This window comes from Neoarius graeffei, chromosome 5 (assembly GCF_027579695.1).
Source record: "Neoarius graeffei isolate fNeoGra1 chromosome 5, fNeoGra1.pri, whole genome shotgun sequence".
NCBI classification, from domain to species: domain Eukaryota; kingdom Metazoa; phylum Chordata; class Actinopteri; order Siluriformes; family Ariidae; genus Neoarius; species Neoarius graeffei.
The window spans coordinates 98,470,844-98,487,675 of NC_083573.1; the positions used below are offsets into that span (position 1 = coordinate 98,470,844).

Here is a 16,832-nt window from a genome sequence, read left to right on the forward strand (position 1 = left end):
TCACTTTGAAATGTCCTTATTTTTGAAAGAAAAGCACTGTTCTTTTCAATGAAGATCACTTTAAACTAATCAGAAATCCACTCTATACATTGCTAATGTGGTAAATGACTATTCTAGCTGCAAATGTCTGGTTTTTGGTGCAATATCTCCATAGGTGTATAGAGGCCCATTTCCAGCAACTCTCACTCCAGTGTTCTAATGGTACAATGTGTTTGCTCATTGCCTCAGAAGGCTAATGGATGATTAGAAAACCCTTGTACAATCATGTTAGCACAGCTGAAAACAGTTGAGCTCTTTAGAGAAGCTATAAAACTGACCTTCCTTTGAGCAGATTGAGTTTCTGGAGCATCACATTTGTGGGGTCGATTAAATGCTCAAAATGGCCAGAAAAATGTCTCGACTATATTTTCTATTCATTTTACAACTTATGGTGGGAAATAAAAGCGTGACTTTTCATGGAAAACACAAAATTGTCTGAGTGGGTGACCCCAAACTTTTGAACGGTAGTGTAAATCAATAAAAACAAAAAGATGAGTGCTGCTCAAGATGGACGTGTGTGTCAGGTGCACAAGTCTGAGCTAAGCAATGAAGTCTGGCGGTTCTCTGATGAAGTGTGACCCAGGAGGACGGCTTTGACTCCAAAACCCCGTTCATTTCAGTGGGACCAAAAAATGCACTGAAGTCAACGGGACGGGTGAAAAGCGGGAAAAAGACGAGCGCAGGTTAAAGCAGATTTCATGGATGTTTCGGGAGTCTGATGATGTATGAATTTTTGTTGACTCTCTGATGAAGCGTGACTGAGCAGGAACGCTCTCATTTCGAAACTCTTCGTTTCAAAAACAAAAAACAAACAAACAAAAAAAAAATGACAAGAGAACGAGTGTCATCTCATCTCATTATCTCTAGCTGCTTTATCCTGTTCTACAGGGTCGCAGGCAAGCTGGAGCCTATCCCAGCTGACTACGGGCGAAAGGCGGGGTACACCCTGGACAAGTCGCCAGGTCATCACAGGGCTGACACATAGACACAGACAACCATTCACACTCACATTCACACCTACGCTCAATTTAGAGTCACCAGTTAACCTAACCTGCATGTCTTTGGACTGTGGGGGAAACCGGAGCACCCGGAGGAAACCCACGCGGACACGGGGAGAACATGCAAACTCCACACAGAAAGGCCCTCGCCGGCCACGGGGCTCGAACCCGGACCTTCTTGCTGTGAGGCGACAGCGCTAACCACTACACCACCGTGCCGCCCCGTTTTACAACTTATGGTGGTAAATAAAAGTGTGACTTTTCATAGAAAACACAAAATTGTCTGGGTGACCCCAAACTTTTGAACAGTAGTGTACACCGGGGCGATAATGAAAAACATGATGAGAGACTCAATGATGTGAATCACAGACACACACACACGACATAATGACAAGAACAAACAACTGACACACACTGACACACACACACACACACCTGTCTGAGTGTGAAGGTGTCGGAGCTGGAGAACATGACGACTGTATTGTGCATGGTGTTCTCCTCTTCCTCTTTCACCACATATGGAGTCTCAAAAAAGTTCACCTGTGTGTACACACACACACACACACACACTTCAGCTTTTGTCATCACTACCTGCAGTATGATGTTACTCTGGATGTGTTAGAAATACAAATACAGCATCCTCCACAATTATTGGCACCCCTGGTTAAGATGTGTTAAAAGCCTTAATATAAGTTCAATTTTTATTGCAGAAGTATAATCTCACACTGAAAATTGTCGAAAAATGTAACCCTTAACTCAAGTGAATTTCAAAAAAAAAAAAAATCCCTGACTAAGAAATAACTATTTTTCATAAAATCACCTGTTCGACAATTATTTGCACCCATAGCAATTCCTAGAAAATAAATGTAATTGAAGCATTTCTGTCATGTCTACTGTAGTTTATAAAGTTGATCAGAGTATCTAGGAACCTTTAATTACAACCCCGATTCCACAAAAGTTGGGACAAAATACAAATTGTAAATAAAAACGGAATGCAATGATGTGGAAGTTTCAAAATTCCATATTTTATTCCGAATAGAACATAGATGACATATCAAATGTTTAAACTGAGAAAATGTATCATTTAAAGAGAAAAATTAGGTGATTTTAAATTTCATGACAACACCACATCTCAAAAAAGTTGGGACAAGGCCATGTTTGCCACTGTGAGACATCCCCTTTTCTCTTTACAACAGTCTGTAAACGTCTGGGGACTGAGGAGACAAGTTGCTCAAGTTTAGGGATAGGAATGTTAACCCGTTCTTGTCTAATGTAGGATTCTAGTTGCTCAACTGTCTTAGGTCTTTTCTGTCGTATCTTCTGTTTTATGATGCGCCAAATGTTTTCTATGGGTGAAAGATCTGGACTGCAGGCTGGCCAGTTCAGTACCCGGACCCTTCTTCTACGCAGCCATGATGCTGTAATTGATGCAGTATGTGGTTTGGCATTGTCATGTTGGAAAATGCAAGGTCTTCCCTGAAAGAGACGTCGTCTGGATGGGAGCATATGTTGCTCTAGAACCTGGATATACCTTTCAGCATTGATGGTGTCTTTCCAGATGTGTAAGCTGCCCATGCCACACGCACTAATGCAACCCCATACCATCAGAGATGCAGGCTTCTGAACTGAGCGCTGATAACAACTTGGGTCGTCCTTCTCCTCTTTAGTCCGAATGACACGGCGTCCCTGATTTCCATAAAGAACTTCAAATTTTGATTCGTCTGACCACAGAACAGTTTTCCACTTTGCCACAGTCCATTTTAAATGAGCCTTGGTCCAGAGAAGACGTCTGCGCTTCTGGATCATGTTTAGATACGGCTTCTTCTTTGAACTATAGAGTTTTAGCTGGCAACGGCGGATGGCACGGTGAATTGTGTTCACAGATAATGTTCTCTGGAAATATTCCTGAGCCCATTTTGTGATTTCCAATACAGAAGCATGCCTGTATGTGATGCAGTGCCGTCTAAGGGCCCGAAGATCACGGGCACCCAGTATGGTTTTCCGGCCTTGACCCTTACGCACAGAGATTCTTCCAGATTCTCTGAATCTTTTGATGATATTATGCACTGTAGATGATGATATGTTCAAACTCTTTGCAGTTTTACACTGTCGAACTCCTTTCTGATATTGCTCCACTATTTGTCAGTGCAGAATTAGGGGGATTGGTGATCCTCTTCCCATCTTTACTTCTGAGAGCCGCTGCCACTCCAAGATGCTCTTTTTATACCCAGTCATGTTAATGACCTATTGCCAATTGACCTAATGAGTTGCAATTTGGTCCTCCAGCTGTTCCTTTTTTGTACCTTTAACTTTTCCAGCCTCTTATTGCCCCTGTCCCAACTTTTTTGAGATGTGTTGCTGTCATGAAATTTCAAATGAGCCAATATTTGGCATGAAATTTCAAAATGTCTCACTTTCGACATTTGATATGTTGTCTATGTTCTATTGTGAATACAATATCAGTTTTTGAGATTTGTAAATTATTGCATTCCGTTTTTATTTACAATTTGTTCTTTGTCCCAACTTTTCTGGAATCGGGGTTGTAGTAATTCATCACATCCTGTTTCCCTGGGGTATAAATATGATGTGACACAGAGGCCTATTTCTCTTATCCACTCTTCAACATGGGAAAGACAAGAGAACACACCATTCAAGTAAGGCAGATGTGTGTCAACCTTCATAAGTCAGGCAATGGCTACAAGAAAATAGCCGCTCGCCTACACCGGCCCATATCTACAGTCAGAGGAATCATCAAGGAGTTTAAAACAACTGGAACAGTGGCAAACAAGCCTGGACGAGGATGCAAGTTTATCTTGCCACCATGCACAGTGAGGAGGATGGTAAGAGAAGTAAAAAGTTCTCCAAAGCTCACTGTGAGAGAATTGCATCAAAGAGTAGCATCTTGGGGTCACAAAGTCTCCATAACAACCATCAGGCGCTATCTACATGCCAACAAGCTGTTTGGGAGGCATGCACAGAAAAAGCCTTTTCTCACTTACAAGCATAAACGTAAACGTCTGGAGTTCGCTAAGCGGTACTGGGACTTCACCTGGGACCGTGTGCTTTGTTCAGATGAGACCAAGATAGAGCTTTTTGGCAACAAACACTCTAATACATCACAAAAGATGAGTACAGTATGCGGAAAAGCAGCTCATGCCCACTGTGAAGTATGGGGGAGGATCGGTGATGCTGTGCGCCTGTTTCTCTTCCAAAGGCCCCGGGAACCTTGTTAGGGTGCATGGCATCATGAACTCTTTGAAATACCAGGACATTTTAAATCAAAATCTGGTGGCCTCTGCCCGAAAGCTGAAGATGGGTCGTCACTGGGTCTTTCAGCAAGATAACGACCCTAAACATGTGGCCAAATCTACACAAAAATGGTTCACCAGACACAAAATCAAGCTCCTCCCATGGCCATCTCAGTCCCCAGACCTCAACCCAATTGAAAACCTGTGGGGTGAGCTGAAGAGGAGAGTGCACAGGACTCTGGATGATTTAGAGAGATTGTGCAAAGAAGAATGGTCGAATATCCCCCTCTCTGTATTCTCTCATCCTGTGAAATGTTATAGGAGAAGATTAAGTGCTGTCTTGTTGGCAAAAGGGAGTTGTACAAAGTATTAACATCAGGGGTGCCAATAATTGTGGCACACATGATTTCATGTAAAAGAATTACTTCTTAATGTGGGATTTTTTTCCCACTGAATAAATGCACTTGAATTAAAGGTTGGATTTTGCTCTTTTTTTGCACTGTTGTCCTATATTATTAAAAAAAAATGAATTTATTAGAAGCCTAAGTTCATATCTTTAGGCTGTAATTAAATAAACTCATTTCCACCTGATGGCTGCACGGTCTTCAGCCAATTATTATTATTACTATTATATACACATATATATTATTATGTAGTAATATACGCAGTAGCCTTCCATGACTCATATGTTTACATTAAGTAAAAACACACATGGTTGTATAAAATATATATATGAGTGATTCCACGCTTATGGGTACTGAAATGGGGACATGAACTTATTTTTAAAAATTCACCTAAAACCATTTCTTTTTTTTTACCATCAGGTCACAAAACCTGTAATCTTTAATGAATGATATGTTAAAAGATAACTTTAATTTTCTGAGATGTAATAAAAACATATTTATATGCCAAAGTCAAGCCTATGAGTTCCAAAATGATGTCTGTTCCATTACTTCTGTTACGATTGTCCATCTCGCGTCTGTTACAAATTAATTACAATCTAGCTCTATACCATGTTAATCTTACTGAAAGAATGTGCATGTTTATTCTACTACACATGTTTATTAATTATATTTGCTAAAACATCACCTTCCTATGTTTCAAAAAGTAATTCTACATTGTTAAAATTGAGAATATATATGTCCACAACACTTCTGTTACGTTCTGACTTTGGCATATAAATATGTTTTTATTACATCTCAGAAAATTAAAGTTATCTTTTAACATATCATTCATTAAAGATTACAGGTTTTGTGACCTGATGGTAAAAAAAGAAATGGTTTTAGGTGAATTTTTAAAAATAAGTTCATGTCCCCATTTCAGTACCCATAAGCGTGGAATCACTTGTATATATATATACACACATACACACACACACACACACACGTTATTTCCCATCTGGGAGGGCCGTATGGTGAAATACCGTGACCGAGGTGTTGAAAGTACTGAGCGAGGCCCTCTGGGCCGAGGTCAGTATTCAAGGCCGAGGTCACGGTATTTCACCATACGGACCGACCTTAAAGTGCCATTCCACCATTGGATGTATTTTTTTGGCATAAAATACAATATATTTTATGACAACATGACTAGACAGAGAAATCTTTTAGCTTCAAAATGATATATCAAACATCATTTTTTGACAACGACAAGTATATTAATTTTGCGACCAAAGTCACCTACCCTTTTAATTTCCGCGCGGTAGTGAAACGTGATGTCATCGGCAGGTTCCCCTTCTTGTGTACCACGTGTCGGTCTATTTTTAGACCAGGAAACCCCCAGAGTGAGAGAGTCATTTCTCCTCGTATATGGGGGCCAAAAAAATTGCGAAAAATTTTGAGTTAATCTTTCAGTTAGCTAGATTTATTGGTATTAGCTAGATTTATTGGTATTATTTTTATCGCGTTCTATCCGCCATTGCTGATAATATGTGCCACGTCACACGTCACGTGGTACACAAGAAGGGGAACCTGCCGATGACATCACGCGCGGAAATTAAAAGGGTAGGTGACTTTGGTCGCAAAATTAATATACTTGTCGTTGTCAAAAAATGATGTTTGATATATCATTTTGAAGCTAAAAGATTTCTCTGTCTAGTCATGTTGTCATAAAATATATTGTATTTTATGCCAAAGAATACATCCAACGGTGGAACGGCACTTTAAGCTGGTAAATAATATATTTATTTTTTTCTTTACCAAATTCTAACAGAAAACGAGAGCATCCGAAAGGGAAAACCGAGCCGAGCCGCCATTTTGAATCCTCATTCACGGCTGTAATGCAAACGGCTTCCTCCTCGGTATACAAGTGCACTTCCAATGGCAGGAAAAAAACTACATTTTGCCGCCTATGTAGTCCCCTATTTATACAAATAGGAGTCATTCAGGATTCAGCCATGTTTTTGCTCGGCGTTAGCGACAGTTAGAGGTTTTTAGCTTTCTCCTGAAATGTTTTCTTTTATTTCTTCTTCCTCAGGGTAGTAAAACTCACTTTCGCTGTGAACACTGTCGTTATCGCCATCCATGCTGTAAAATTAATGCTGTTCTCCTGAGAAATGCTGGCAAACATTTATAAGATTTTTGATAATCTTGTTTAAAAAAAAAAAAAAGATAAATGTTGACAAAAAATTCGACTATGTTTGTTATTGTTGTTGTGAATGAGCGAGTCGCCGGAGGTCTGTAACCGGGGTCCGTAACTGGGGCCCGTATTGCAGGATTTGATGGAAACCGGACCGCGAAAAAAATAAATCCATTTATGAGTTCATATTTTCCCATAAATATCTAGAATATTTAAACTTTTTTTTTTTTTTAAACTTGTGCCAGGAGTGTGTGAGGCGTTCATACGGTATCGTTATGTGTGGTATCATTATCTAAACCTCACACATCCTCCACATGTTTGCTGAGACAATGTGAAAATCCAAAAACACACTCACGGGAGAGAGAAAAAAAACAAGCAAAACAGAATTTGTTAGTATGAGGAAAAAACTCGTGTGTGTGTGTGTGTGTGTGTGTGTGTGTTGAGAATAACCAAGCGCTCTATTATTCATGTGTGTAAAGAGATGAGAGGAGGAGGAGGAGGATGAAGAGCGCTGTAGGATGAGATTTATACCCCAGGGGTCACCAGAAGGCTGCTGTCCATCTTCAGTCGGGATCGTCCTCGACCCCCTCGCCCAGACAGGTTCGCTCCTCGAGGACGTCTCCGCCCGGGAAAACCCGATCCACGGCCCTGAGAGGGGGAACGAAAACGTTACACGATAATCTCGGCTACAGTCAGCAATAATGTAAGGTGATTAGAGAAACGGGCACTTTGTGATCTTTAGTGACCGTGTGTGTGTGTGTGTGTGTGTGTGTAAAACAAATGCAAAGACATTTTTATCACCAAACAGTCCAGCTTTAATTTGGTTACTGAAAGTTCCACCCTGCTCCAAACCAGGAGCCACCCATCCTAGTTTACTGATGGGTCTGATAAATCATCATGAAGGCCCTCGGTTAAATCTGTCCATCTCCGAGAGGGAAAAGAAAAAAAACCAAAAAAAAAAAAAAAAACCACATCCTGACTCAAGGACTCACGAGGAATGACGTGAAGGGGTCTCGCAAAAATTATCACCACACCGATGATGGGGGGAAAAAACTAGCACTAAAATTTATTACATTTCTGAAAACAGTTCATGGAGATTTACTACAAACCGTGTGTGTGTGTGTGTGTGTGTGTGTGTGTGTGTGTGTGTGGCTTTGTTCCAGCCCGTCTGAGCAGAACACTACCCCGAACCCTGGGCTCACCTTACAGCCCTGTTCCTATCAGCCTGACCTGCGTCTGATGGCATCGTGTTGCGTTGCGTTGTGCTGCGCTCGCCGCTAAGCTGAGCCGAGGCTCTGGCCCGAATCCTGCTTCCTCCCAGATAATTACCCACTCAAGACAGGAAACGTCAAATTCATTTAGAGAGACAGTCCAAGAACGAGGAGGAGGAGGAGGAGGGGGCGCACCCTGACGCCTGTACAGTCTGCAGCTAATTTCTACAAAAATGAATTATGGAGGGAAAAGGGAGACGCGGTGAAGCGTGAACGCCGGCTCGAAAATCCTTCACGTGCACAAGAGAGAGGCTTCATTTACACCGCCGACTAATTCTTATTTTTAGCTCAGACTTCAGATATCAACATGTGTAAACAGCGTGGATCTGATCCGGGCCCCTCGTCTGATTTTCCTGTTCCTGCTAACGTTAGCATCTCTGGTATATAAAGACGGGGCTCAAACACCACATACAGGCTGGTCAGTGGAGCCCAGATGAAATAAATCGTACAAGCAATCTGTCAAGGAATACCACCATTCAGAAAACAAAAAGAAATGAATCTTTTCCAGAAACCAGGCCGTGTACGAGCAGGTTACAGCTCCAGCTTAATGTAAAACACAAAGAGACTGAGCAGCAGGTTCATCACCGTGGATACTGAATCACTCGTCCTTTCTACAGCGGTGACGATGCTGGGAAAAGCTGCGGTTTTCAGCCGAGCACAACGATGCAAAAACGGGAATCGGATACGTGTCGAAACACTACAAGCCTTACAAACCACAAATCAGACCTGAATCAAAGCTTTCTGGTTCTTTATTGATTTGTTTCAGTGCTGGACTGAGCCGTTTCTGCGCTGAACTGAGCCGTATCAGTGATTCATTTCTGCGCTGAACTGATTCGTTTCTGCACTGAACTGATTCGTATCTGTGATTCGGTTCTGCGCTGAACTGAGTCGTTTCTGCACAAAACTGAGTCGTATCAGTGATTCGTTTCTGCGCTGAACTGAGTCGTTTCTGCGCTGAACTGATTCGTATCTGTGATTTGTTTCTGCACTGAACTGATTTCTATCTGTGATTCATTTCTGCGCTGAACTGAGTCATTTCTGCGCTGAATTGATTTGTATCTGTGACTCGTTTCTGCGCTGAACTGAGTCATTTCTGTGCTGAACTGATTCGTATCTGTGATTTGTTTCTGCACTGAACTGATTTGTATCTGTACTGAACTGATTCGTATCTGTGATTTGTTTCTGCACTGAACTGATTTGTATCTGTGATTCATTTCTGCACTGAACTGAGTCGTTTCTGCGCTGAATTGATTTGTATCTGTGACTCGTTTCTGCGCTGAACTGAGTCGTACCTGTGACTCATTTCTGCACTGAATTGAGTCGTATCTGTGATTCATTTCTGCGCTGAACTGATTTGTTTCTGTGCTGAACTGAGTCGTATCTGTGATTCGTTTCTGCACTGAACTGAGTTGTTTCTGCGCTGAACTGATTTGTTTCTGTGATTCGTTTCTGCACTGAACTGAGTTGTTTCTGCGCTGAATTGATTCGTATCTGTGATTTGTTTCTGCACCGAACTGATTCATTTCTGCGCTGAACTGATTCGTAGCTGTGATCCGTTTCTGTACCGAGTCGTTTCTGTGCTGAATTGATTTGTATCTATGATTTGTTTCTGCGCTGAATTGATTCGTATCTGTGATTCGTTTCTGCACTGAACTGAGTCGTATCTGTGACTCGTTTCTGCAGTGAGTCGTTTCTGTGCTGAATTGATTTGTATCTGTGATTCGTTTCTGCGCTGAACTGAGTCGTTTCTGCGCTGAATTGATTCATATCTATGATTCGTTTCTGCGCTGAACTGAGTCGTATCTGTGACTCGTTTCTGCGCTGAACTGAGTCGTTTCTGTGCCTAATTAAACTGCATCACTGCTGAATCAAATCATATAGCTGCTGAATCAAATTTCATCAATACTGAATCAATTCATGTTAATGCTGAATCGAATCATGTCGGTGCTGAATCGAAGTGTGCTGGTCCTTGGGCAAATCGTTTCAGTGCTGAGTTGGTTCATACTGGCACTGAATTTTACTGCATCATTACTGAATCAAATGGAATCTGTGCTGAACGGAATCAAATCTGTACCTAATTAAATTGCATCACTGCTGAATCAAATCATACTGGTGCTGAATCAAACTGTACTGGTGCTGAATTAAATTTCATCAACACTGAATCAATACACATTAATGCTGAATCAAATCATATTGGTGCTGCAAGGAATTGCACTGGTCCTTTAGTGAATTATTTCAGTGCTGAATTGGTTCATACTGGTGTTGAATTTTATTGCATCAGCACTGAATCAAATGTAACTGGTGCTGAACCGAATGATATCTGGACCAAATTAAATTGCATGACTACTGAATCAAATCATACTGGCGCTGAATCATATCGTATTTGTGGTGAATCAAATCATACTGGTGCCAAATTGAATTATCAATACTGAATCAATTTGTATCAATGCCGAATAGAATCATATCAGTGCTGAACTGAATCATACTGGTGCTTAATTGAATCATATTGCTGCTTAAAGTAACTGTATCTGTAATGAATCAAATCATATGTCTGATGAATATAACTGTACTGGTGATGAATCAGGTCGTATCAGTGCTGAATTGAATTTCATCAATACTCAATCAATTTGTATCAATGTCGAATAGAATCATATTGGTGCTTAATTGAACTGTATCGGTAATTAATCAAATTGTATTATTATGACTATAACTGTATTGGTGACGAATCAAACCATATCTGTGGGGAATCAAATCGTATTAGTGCTGAATCAATTTGTTTCAATGCCGAATAGAATCATATCAGTGATGAACTGAATCATATTGCTGCTTAATCGAACTGTATCGGTAATGAATCAAATCGTATTGATTATGAATATAACTGTATTGGTGATGAAGAATCAAATTGTATCTGTGGTGAATCAAATCGTATCAGTGCTGAATTGAATTTCATCAATGCCGAATAGAATCATATCAGTGCTGAACTGAATCATACTGGTGCTTAATTGAATCATATTGCTGCTTAATCAAACTGTATGGGCAATGAATCAAATCATATTGATTATAACTGTATTGGTGATGAAGAATCAAATTGTATCTGTGGTGAATCAAATCATATCAGTGCTGAATTGAATTTCATCAAAACTGAATCAATTTGTTTCAATGCCGAACAGAATCATATTGGTGCTGAACTGAATCGCTTCGGTGCTTAATCAAACTGTAACGGTAATGAATCAAATTGTATTGATTATGAATATAACTGTTTTGGTGATGAATCAAATTGCATCTGTAGTGAATCAAATTGTATTAGTGCTGAATTGAATTTCATCAATACTGAATCAACTTGTGGCGGCACGGTGGTGTAGTGGTTAGCGCTGTCGCCTCACAGCAAGAAGGTCCCGGGTTCGAGCCCCGCGGCCGGCGAGGGCCTTTCTGTGTGGAGTTTGCATGTTCTCCCCGTGTCCGCGTGGGTTTCCTCCGGGTGCTCCGGTTTCCCCCACAGTCCAAAGACATGCAGGTTAGGTTAACTGGTGACTCTAAATTGAGCGTAGGTGTGATTGTGAGTGTGAATGGTTGTCTGTGTCTATGTGTCAGCCCTGTGATGACCTGGCGACTTGTCCAGGGTGTACCCCGCCTTTCGCCCGTAGTCAGCTGGGATAGGCTCCAGCTCGCCTGCGACCCTGTAGAAGGATAAAGCGGCTAGAGATAATGAGATGAGATGAATCAATTTGTATCAATGCCGAATAGAATCATATCAGTGCTGAACTCAATCATACTGGTGCTTAATTGAATCATATTGCTGCTTAATTGAACTGTATGGGCAATTAATCAAATCATATTGATTATAACCGTATTGGTGATGAATCAAATTGTATCTGTGGGGAATCAAATCGTATCAGTGCCGAATTGAATCATGAATACTGAATCAATCTGTATCAATGCCGAATAGAATCATATCAGTGCTGAACTGAATCATACTGGTGCTTGATCAAACTGTATTGGTAACGAATCAAATCATACTGATTGTGAATATAACTATTGGTGAGGAATCAAATTGTATTGATTATGAATAGAACTGCATTGGTGATGAATCAGATCATATGTCTGATGAAATGAATTGGATTGGTTCCGTTTGAATCACCTCTGTACCAAACTGATTCATATCAGTGCTGAACTGAATCACATCTGTGCGCAGTTGAATCTTTAAGTATGCCCGACGGAAAGTTATATCTTGAGGCAATAAAGTTTAATCATATCAGCACTGAATCAAATCCTGTTCATGTTGAATCGAATCGTATTGGTGCCGAATCAAACTGAAGCGTACAGCGACTTGTTTATCATGTTCGGAGTGTACACTACATACCATGAAGCGCATCATTGTTTAAAAGTGGGAGATTCACACCCCTGATTTTAATGTAGGAAAGTTTCTTTATTATTATTACTATTATTATTATTATTGGCACAGATGATTTTTCGGACTCTCCTTGGACTTTAAGGGAAAGGTTTGTGCTTTTGCGCTTTAACCCGAGGAAATAAACAGAAGTGATACTTTCACTATGAATTTGTTTGAGTATTCTGTTTATTTGTAGAATTTCTATGACTTTGTATTTTCAGCTTCTTCCCTTGTGCTGTTTGTTTGAATGTATTTGCCCGCTTTTTCTTTCTGAAGCTCTCTGAGCTCTACTGTATGGAAACTGTGCCGTTTGGAGCAGGGTAATCATTCGGGAAAGGCGTGGCAGCTGCTTTATCACGCACACGCAGGAAGATAAGCGATCAACGGTTTCTTCTCATTTCTTTAATTGCGCTTCCTCGTTTCCTCTCCTTGCATCATTTCCTCGTGTCCTGGCTCCTCCCTTTGAGAAGGAGATGAAGGGGAGGTTAGATGATGTACTGAACGGATTTACCACGGGAAATATCCCCAGAGCTCTGAAGTGTCACTTACACACCAAATTAACATCAGTCAGAATAATGATTACAGCTGATCAGTCGATGTGCGAACCCCGAGAGAGAAAAGGCTGCTCTAACACAGACACCTGATACAGAAGTCTGACCAAACCATCTGACTGCGACCTGCTTTCATCGGAAAACAAGTTCTTTGTTGAATAACTTGTTTTAGGTGCAGGTTATGCGGCGCGTCCGCCGTACAGGCCCTGTGCGTGGTGTTACCATAGAAACGATAACGGTAATGAGCGTGTTACTATGGACCTGTGATTGATTAATCTGAACTGTGACACCGGGGACTTCAGGAATTCAACAGCACTGTGTTTATTCAACTACGAGTGAATTTATATTTGCTGCCCTCGTCTTATTCTTGTAGATTACAAAACACCAGAGAGACAGAGACACACACACACACACACACAGAGAGAGAGAGAGAGAGAGAGAGAGAGAGAGAGAGAGAGAGACCCACACACACAGAGAGACAGACACACACACACACACACACACACACAGATAGAGAGACACACACACACACACGAGATAGACACAGAGAGAGAGAGACACACACACAGATAGAGAGACACAGAGAGAGAGAGAGACACACACACACAAGATAGAGAGACAGAGAGAGAGAGAGACACACACACACACACGAGATAGACAGAGAGAGAGAGAGAGAGAGAGACACACACACACGAGATAGAGAGACACAGAGAGAGAGAGACACACACACAGAGAGACACACAGAGACACACACAGAGAGAGAGAGAGACAGAGAGAGAGAGAGAGACACAGAGAGAGAGAGAGAGAGAGACACACACACAGAGAGAGAGAGAGAGACACACACACACAGAGAGAGAGACACAGAGAGAGAGAGACACACACAGAGAGAGACACACAGAGAGAGAGACAGAGAGAGAGAGAGACACACAGAGAGAGACAGAGACAGACACACACACAGAGACACACACAGAGAGAGAGAGAGAGACACACACAGAGACACACACACAGAGAGAGACACACAGTGATGGAGAGAGAGGAAGAGAAAGAAAGACAGAAGAGGAGAGAGAGACAGAGAGAGAGAGAGAGACACACAGAGAGAGAGACAGAGAGAGAGAGACACAGAGAGAGACACAGAGTGATGGAGAGAGAGGAAGAGAAAAAGACAGAGGAGGAGAGAGAGAGTGTGACGGAGAGACAGAGTGAGAGAGAGTGAGAGAGAGTGATGAGTGTGAGATAGAGAGAGAGGGAGGGAGAGATTAGATTAGATAAAACTTTACTGATCCCTTTGGGAGGGTTCCCTCAGGGAAATTAAGATTCAGCAGCATCATTACAGATAAACAGAGAAAAGAAAGAGAAAAACTTCTAGATAAATTAAGTATTCACATATACAAATATAAAAGATGATGATATGTGGAAGAGAGGAAGGGGGGGAGGGGGGAAGGAGGGGAGAAGTGGGGTAAGTCTGTGTGTGTGGGGGGGGCAGGAGAGATATTGCACATTGTCCAGTATTGCTTATTGTTAGGCTAGGCTACTGCTCCTTCCCGTCCTCTGTCCTCCTGTTACCCCTCCCCCCCCCCCAGAGAGGAGTTGTACAGTCTGATGGCGTGAGGGACAAAGGAGTTTTTAAGTCTGTTCATCCTGCACTTGGGAAGGAGCATTCTGTCACTGAACAGGCTCCTCTGGTTGCTGATGACGGTGTGCAGAGGGTGACTGGCATCGTCCATGATGTTCAATAGTTTGTCCATAGACCTCTTCTCTGCCACCGTCACCAGAGTCCAGCTTCATGCCGACCACAGAGCCGGCCCGCCTGATCAGTTTGTCCAGCCTGGATGTGTCCTTCTTGGATGTGCTGCCCCCCCCCAGCACACCACGGTGTAAAACAGGACACTGGCGACCACAGACTGATAGAACATCCACAGGAGTTTCCTGCAGATGTTAAAGGACTGCAGCCTCCTCAGGAATTATAGCCTGCTCTGTCCCTTCCTGTATAAGTGATTGGTGTTGCAAGTCCAGTCCAGCTTGCTGTCCAGCCACAGCCCGAGGTACTTGTAGGAATCCACAGCCTCCACCTTGACTCCCTCGATCAGAACTGGTCGTGACCTTGGTCTGGACCTCCCAAAGTCAATGACCAGCTCCTTGGTCTTCAAGGTGTTGAGCTGCAGATGGTTCCTGTTGCGCCACACAGCAAAGTCCCTCACCAGGCTCCTATACTGCTCCTCTCTGTCGTCACTGATACACCCAACGATGGCTGTCTCATCGGCAAACTTCTGAATGTGACACAGCTCCGAATTGTAGCAGAAGTCTGTGGTGTACAGGGTGAAGAGAAGAGGGGCCAGCACCGTGCCCTGGGGTGCTCCAGTGCTGCTAATTACAGTGTCAGACATGATGTCCTTCAGCCTGACGTACTGCGGCCTGTCAGTGAGGTAGCTGGAGATCCAGGCGACCAGGCAGGGGTCCACTCGCATCCTGTTCAGTTTGTCCTGAAGCAGTAGGGGCTGGATGGTGTTGAAGGCACTCGAGAAGTCCAAGAAGAGGATCCTCACTGTGCCATTTCCCTTATCCAGATGCAAGTGGGCTCGGTGTAACAGGTAGAGGATGGCGTCTTCCACACAGACACCTGCCCGGTAAGCAAACTGCAGACAGTCCTGGGCATGTTGTACCTGGGGTCTGAGGAGGCTGAGGAGCCGCTCCAACGTCTTCATCAAATATGAAGTGAGTGCCACTGGTCGGAAGTCGTTCAGCTTGCTGGGCTGATTCTTTTTGGGAACTGGAACGATACATGATGTCTTCCAGAGGGTGGGCACTCTCCCCAGCTGCAGGCTGAGGTTGAAGATACGTTGGAGTGGTTCACCCAGTTCAGCAGCACAGGTCTTCAGTAGTCGGGGACACACCTTGTCTGGGCCTGCTGCTTTCCTGGGGTGAAGCTTCCTCAGTTGACCTCTGACCTGGTCTGCAGTAATGCATGGAGGAGTCTGTGTTGAGGTGGGGGAGGAGGGGGCTGCTATGATGACTGGGGGGAGGTGTGTTGAGGGAAGAAGGAGAGATGGCTGCAGTGAGGGAGAGGGTGGGGGGGATGTGGGCTGGTTGAACTGATTGAAGAAGTCATTCAACTCGTTCGCCCTCTCCACTGTCCCCATCAACGACTCTGGTCTTTGTATTGTGGCCTGTGATGGTTTTCACACCTTCCCAGACCTCCCTCATGCTGTTCTCCTTCAGCTCCACCTTTCTCCTGTAGTTGTCTTTAGCTTCCCTCACGCAGCATGTCACCTCCTGCTGTGCTGCTTTCATCGCCTCCCTATCCCTGCTCCTGAAGGCAGCCTTCTTCCTGTTGAGGACAGCTTTGACTTCCTGTTACCCATGGCTTGTTATTATGGTAACACCGTACAGTCTTAGCAGGGGAGACCACGTCTGCACAGAAGTTAAGGTAATCCGTCAGGCAGTGTGTCAGCCCCTCTATGTCCTCACAGTGTGGGCTAAGCAGCACATTCCAGTCCGTGATGTCATAGCAGTCTCTGCGGGCATCTTCCATTTCAGGGGACCACCTCCTGATGGAGCTAGTTGTTGCAGGCTGCCTTTGAACCAGGGGGGTGTACTTTGGCTGTAGAAGAACCAGGTTGTGGTCAGACTTCCCTAGTGGGGGGAGGGGTGTGGCTCTGTATGCATCCCTCACATTAGCATACAGCAAGTCAATTGTCCTGTTGTTCCTTGTTGGACAATCCACAGCCTGGTAAAAAGCAGCCAAAGTAGAGTCCAAGGTAGCG

The 16,832-nt window shown here is 43.1% G+C and overlaps 1 protein-coding gene across 10 annotated transcripts in view; it reads right to left on the bottom strand.

The window, feature by feature from the left end:
• Window positions 1-16,832, bottom strand: part of kmt2ca (lysine (K)-specific methyltransferase 2Ca) — a 308,052-nt gene that overhangs the window by 121,451 nt on the left and 169,769 nt on the right. For all 10 annotated transcript variants that reach the window (XM_060922565.1, XM_060922568.1, XM_060922566.1 and 7 more), the window contains 2 exons: window positions 7,391-7,507; window positions 1,473-1,577 (listed from right to left, as the gene is read on the bottom strand). In XM_060922565.1, coding sequence (XP_060778548.1) covers window positions 1,473-1,577; window positions 7,391-7,507 — 222 coding nt within the window. The remainder of the gene's footprint in view (window positions 1-1,472; window positions 1,578-7,390; window positions 7,508-16,832) is intronic.